Genomic DNA, 5617 nt, shown 5'->3' with positions numbered 1-5617 from the left:
ATTTTTTTTTTTTTTGGTCTTTTGTGACTTTTTTTTAACTGTTTGTAAAAAAAAAAAATTATATATTTATATTATTCTCGACTAGACAAATATAAAAAATAAAAAATAAAATTGAAAAATTGGAAAAATAAATAAATAAATAAATTTTATCATTTTATCGCCTTCATTTGAAAAAATATATTTATTTTCTCATTATACTTTATTGAAAAAATTAATTTATACTAAACTATTTTGCTACATTATACATTACAAAAATAATATTACATTCTTTTGTAGAAAATACTCAAAAATAAAAACAAATATGAAATTTCATTACAAAATAAAAATATGAGGACCACTTGGCGAAAATTTCATTACATTATCCCGTAATTATTCATCAGGAGGCAGGGAAAAATAGTAATTTGGGCTGCTAACATTTGAGGACCACTTGGCGAAAATCTCATTTTTTCGCATTGTATAATACACTTTCAACTTGGCGAAAATCTTACTATATCAACTTGTGACGCCCCACTTGGATGTAGATTTTCGACTTATGCGAGACACCCACGAAATTTGTTGCAACATTTCATGATTACACCCCATCGAGATGAGATAGACACTTGTGTTCTTGAGTGATCATTCTGCAGCGAGCAATAATTTTCAAAAATTCTTCCCCAAAAATAAGTATGCGATTGCGAATTTCCAACAATTGGGTCTTCAGTAATGTGACACCAAGCTTTACAAATTGCCACATCTTCTTCAGTAATGAATGATTTTCCTCTCTTTGTTTTTGATGAACCTTCCATAGTGATTGTGTGAAAAAACTAAAAATAATATAATTTCGGAAGTTTATTATGAAATCAAATTGAGATGAAGAGAGAAGAAAATAAAAATGAAATGTGCACTGGTTGCTATGAAAAAAAATTCAGATAAAGAGTTTCTATTTATAAAAATTTAAAATATTACCGTTTCAATATAATAGCCATTTGAGTTTAAAGACATGACCGTTTGACACAAGGTGGTGTTTATTTTAACTATTTTTTTTTTAAAGCCAAACAGAGCCCAACGGCTCTATCAATTGCCATCACCATCGTCCACGTGTTGGTCTTGAATGGTTGAGATGATTTGTGTATAATCATCAACATTTTATTCCTCTCCCTTTCACTGTCTCTCTCATGCCTCCTCTATGTCCCTCTCACTCTCACTCTTTTCTCTCTCTCTTCAATCGGTGATGAAGAACATTGAATCTTCTCACTCTCTTCTCTCTCTCTTCGATCAATGATGAAGAATATTGAATCTTCTCACTCTCTTCTTTCACTCTCAAATTCGTCTCTCACTCCCACTCTCACTCTCTTCTCTCTCTCTTCAATCGGTGGTGAAGAACATTGAATCTTCTTACTCTCTTCTCTCACTCTGTCTCTCACTCTCAGATTCGTCTCTCACTCTCTTCTCTCTCACTCTGTCTCCCTCTCCCTCTCATTCTCACTATGTCTCCATATGTCTTCTCTCTCTTCGATCGGCTATCCAAATCTACCTCTCTCTCACTGTCACTCTATCTCTCATCTTTCTGTCTTCGATCGGCGACGGTATATGCTCAAAAAGACGATCGGCCACAGTCTACTAGATCTCTGTCTTTGATCTCTCATCTCTCTGTCTTCGATCTACCAGATCTACTTTGAACTACGAAAACTAGGTATTCTCATTTTCAGTGAATTTGTTTAAATTTTTTCTGTGAATCTGTTTTGTGAATCTGAATGTGCTGATTTCGGTTAAAATGGTGAATTCTAAATCTCTTTGAATTTGTTTTTTTTTTTTCCTATGAATCTGTTTGAATCTGAATTCTGAATCTGTTTTTTTTTTCTATGAATCTATTTTTTTACCATATGATTTCGAGTAAAATGATAAAATGTTGCATTATTCATGAAATTTTTTGGGTGAAACAGTTGTTAGGGGAGGAAGGGAAAGAAGGAATGAGGGAAACAGTTGGTTTTGGCTGAGTTGGCATAAATGGCAGTTGCCAAAGCTTGTGTCAAATTTGACACAGGCTTTGGCATTTCTCAAATTTGCCAGCTACTACGTTTTGCCATTGGAGCATCAAAATTCAACACAACTGTTATATTATAGCAATGACAACTCCAATGGCAAACCATTGGAGATGCTCTAAGGAAAATATAATTTAACAATATGTACCAAAACGCAAATAAATTGACATAAAACATAACAAAACTTACAGTACATAAATAGATAAAACCTAATCAAGTCGAGTGTGTGACACTCTTTCCTTAAGACAGATTCGTCCTCCCACCGGTGCTTAGGATTCAATGGACATCTATCTCCCAAGATACAACGATTAATGTCTTGCACTGGCAGTATTACTATTGCAAGCCTAGCGAACTTCGCTGTGCATGTACTCTCTTTATAGGAAAATTAGACTCATAAAATATGAAGAATAAATGCAAAGTGAAGAAGAAAATTGCAATTCTACAAAAAAAAAATTGAAGTAAGAGAGATGGAATTTATAGACTTCTATGTGACTCTTTGGAAAGGTTGTGACCCTTCAAAAGAACACACATTCCATCTCTGAGGCAGTCGCCCAGTGGCAATGGAAACCAATTAAAATCTCTCGGCAAGGGCCTAGCTTTTCACATCTCTTTTTTGTGGATGACATGTTTCTGTTTGGGGAGGCTTCTAGCAGGCAAATGTCAGTCATTAAACACATTATGCAATCTTTCTGTGCTTCATCGGGCCAGCGAGTAAATTTTCAGAAATCTAGAATTTTTTTCCCTCCAAGTGTTCCTAGACAAACTGGGCAACATCTGAGTATGGAAGGATGCATACCTATTGCTTTAAATTTGGGTAAATATTTGGGTGTCCCTATCTTACACAATCGGGTTTCCAAAACCACGTATCACTACATCCTTGATCAAGTTCGGGACAGATTAGCGGGGTGGAAAGCTCGTCAACTATCTTTAGCTGGACGAGCTACTCTCATTCAATCAGTCACTTTCTCCATACCTGCCTATGCTATGCAATCTACCCATCTTCCTAGTTCAGTGTGCTCAACTATTGACAAATATCACCATCGTTTTCTTTGGGGTGGTGATCAAACGCAACAGCACATGTCTCTTGTGGCTTGGGAGGATGTGTGCCAACCAAAAGGGGATGGGGGTTTGGGCCTTCGATAGATGAGAGATGTAAACAATGCCTTGTTAGCCAAGTTGGGTTGGCATGTGTTACATGAATCTACACCCTGGGCTAGTGCTCTCCGCACCAAATATTTACCTGTTGGACGGAAACTATGGGATCCTTGCCCCACTTACTCCTCCTACACTTGGCGTAGTATCACCAAGAGTGCGTCTGTATTAAAAGATGGTTCCTATTGGCATATTGGGAATGGCCGAACAATAAATTTTTGAACGAATTTGTGGTTGGGTGACTCCCCTCTTCAACATCGTGTCCTCTCTCCCCTCCCAACACATGAACTGCTTCTCAAACTTTGCGACTATTAGACGGATGGCACTAGTTGGCATTGGCTAAGATTGGCTTGTTGGTTATCTAGGGAAGACTTGGATGCTTTGCGTGCAGTAATGGTTCGACCGGCTGCCGACAATCCTGACATGTTAAGTTGGAAGCACTCCCCCAATGGAATTTTTTCCACTAAGTCAGCCTACCATTCTTGTCAATAGCAAGCTCCCCCAAGGACTGCTCATACAGGGGACTGGTAGCAGATCTGGCGTACCAACGGGCCTAATCGATGGAAGCACTTTACTTGGCTCGCACGGAGAGACCGTCTCTTAACCAATGCCATGAAGCATCAAAGACATTTGAGTGCTGATTCATCTTGTCTTGTCTGTCTACACCATGTTGAGACCTCACTTCATGCTTTTCGAGATTGCCCGCGATCAAAATGAGTTTGGTCTGAGCTTATTCCTCCTTCACATTGGTTGCAATTCTTTTCCCTTCCTTTAACTGGATGGATTGACGTGAATCTAGGCAATCCTCCTTGGGCTGCTGCTTTCAACAGTAATTGGGCCCTAACTTTCATGGCTGCTATCTCATCCCTATGGTTTTGGCGGAACCAACAACTGCATGACAGTGCTTTTAAGGAGCCCTTTCAACCCGTAGAGCATATTCATGGTCGGGTTAAGGAATTTCAGCTTCATTCTGAAACGAAGTTACACGGGAAGGATGCACCTACCATCCACGTTAAATGGCAGTAACCTCCTTTGGGCTGGGTAAAGGTCAATGTTGATGGTACAGTATGTCGGCGCACTGGTAAGGCTGCATGTGGTGGGTTAATTCGTAATGATCAAGGACAGTGGCTGTGTGGTTTCAAACAACAGGTGGGCCATGCATCTGTGGTGACTGCTGAATTATGGGATATCTGGCAAGGTTTACAGATGGCTTGGAGTGCAGGACACCATCACGTCATCATTGAATCGGACTCGGTGGAAGCAATTTCGGCTTTGGCCAAACCCAACCCACTGCACCCCCAGTATAATCTTTTACAAGAAATCTGGGATCTAATAGATAGGAGCTGGGAGTGTACACTTCACCGTATCTGGCGGGAAGCCAATGCCCGTGCTGATCTGCTTGCAAAAGGGGCCCTTAGTATGGCTGATACCATAACATGCTTAGTAGCTGCACCCTCTGGTTTGGCTACAGCTTTAGAAAGTGATTCATGGGGGCTTGGCTCCCCTCGTAGAGTTATTTTGTAATTTTGTCTTCGGCCCAGAGTGTACCAAAAAAAAAAAAAAATTAATTCAAATTTTCCGACAACTCTTCCATTAATTCTCTCGCCTTTTATGCAACCAATCCATCCTCTTCTTTCTTTGCACACAACCCACCCCTTTCCATCATTTTCTACAGGGTGAGAGCAAGGGGAAATATGAGCCTGGGCAGCGCTTACTATGCTGGTGAAGGGCTTTGAATTTTAAATTTATGAAGAAAAAATGTTTTTTTTTTATTTTAAATTTTTGTATGTTTACAAATTCAAAATTAAAGGGGGTGTTTATTTGGGCTTTTTTAAGCCAACTTTTAACTTTTAACTTTGGAAAAATTATTTTGGTCTGTTTGGTTAAACTTATTTCAAACAGCTTCTGATTCTAACAACTTATTTTAACTAAAAAAAAACTAATTCTGAGAAGTTACTCGTTCTTTACTTTTGATTATCAGCTTCTGCTATGGACATCTTAATTTACAGTTATACTCTTAGATTTTTTTATTTTTAATTTTTTAAAAAATAGAAAAAGATCCAAATGAACTTTAGATTATTATTTTATTTTTTTTATGAGAAATGTAGACAAGTATTGAATAACAAAAAATAAAAGTTAATTGAAAAAGTTACTTCACAACTTATTTAACAAATACTGCTCAACAGCTTAAATCTATAATCTAACAGTTGTACTAAATAGACTAACAACTTCTAATTACAGTCATAATTTATAATTTATTAAGTTATAGGTCATGTTTGATTCCACAAGATTAATAGTGAGGTATTAATGATCCTATTAAATTAGTGTGGTATTCATAATCCCACCCCTACCCCATTACTAATAATCCTACAAATTTGTTGGATTAATTATCCATTGGATTAATAATCCTAAAAAAAATGTCAAAACAAACATGGGATAGTTGG

The 5617-nt window shown here is 37.5% G+C and overlaps 1 protein-coding gene across 1 annotated transcript; it reads left to right on the top strand.

The window, feature by feature from the left end:
• The first annotated feature begins 2645 nt into the window (after positions 1-2645).
• On the top strand, positions 2646-4697 carry LOC145793622 (uncharacterized). The gene is made up of 3 exons (XM_082876488.1): positions 2646-3147; positions 3973-4121; positions 4221-4697. Exons 1-3 carry the CDS (start codon positions 2646-2648, stop codon positions 4695-4697), a joined length of 1128 nt encoding a protein of 375 aa, XP_082732614.1.
• Positions 4698-5617: the final 920 nt, after the last annotated feature.

The sequence above is a fragment of the Camellia sinensis genome, chromosome 6, assembly GCF_055761805.1.
Source record: "Camellia sinensis isolate YWXY chromosome 6, ASM5576180v1, whole genome shotgun sequence".
In the NCBI taxonomy this organism is placed as follows: Eukaryota; Viridiplantae; Streptophyta; class Magnoliopsida; order Ericales; family Theaceae; genus Camellia; species Camellia sinensis.
Note: the sequence above shows the minus strand (reverse complement) of the source record. Positions and strands in the feature narration are given on the sequence as shown.

Bases quoted from the DNA above. Each gene is read 5' to 3' on its own strand.
- LOC145793622 (XM_082876488.1), top strand. From the start codon at position 2,646: ATGTTTCTGTTTGGGGAGGCTTCTAGCAGGCAAATGTCAGTCATTAAA. The intron at 3,148-3,972 runs GTTTGGGCCTTC...ACGTGAATCTAG, and splicing joins CCAACCAAAAGGGGATGGGG to GCAATCCTCCTTGGGCTGCT. The intron at 4,122-4,220 runs GTTAAGGAATTT...GGCTGGGTAAAG, and splicing joins TAGAGCATATTCATGGTCGG to GTCAATGTTGATGGTACAGT.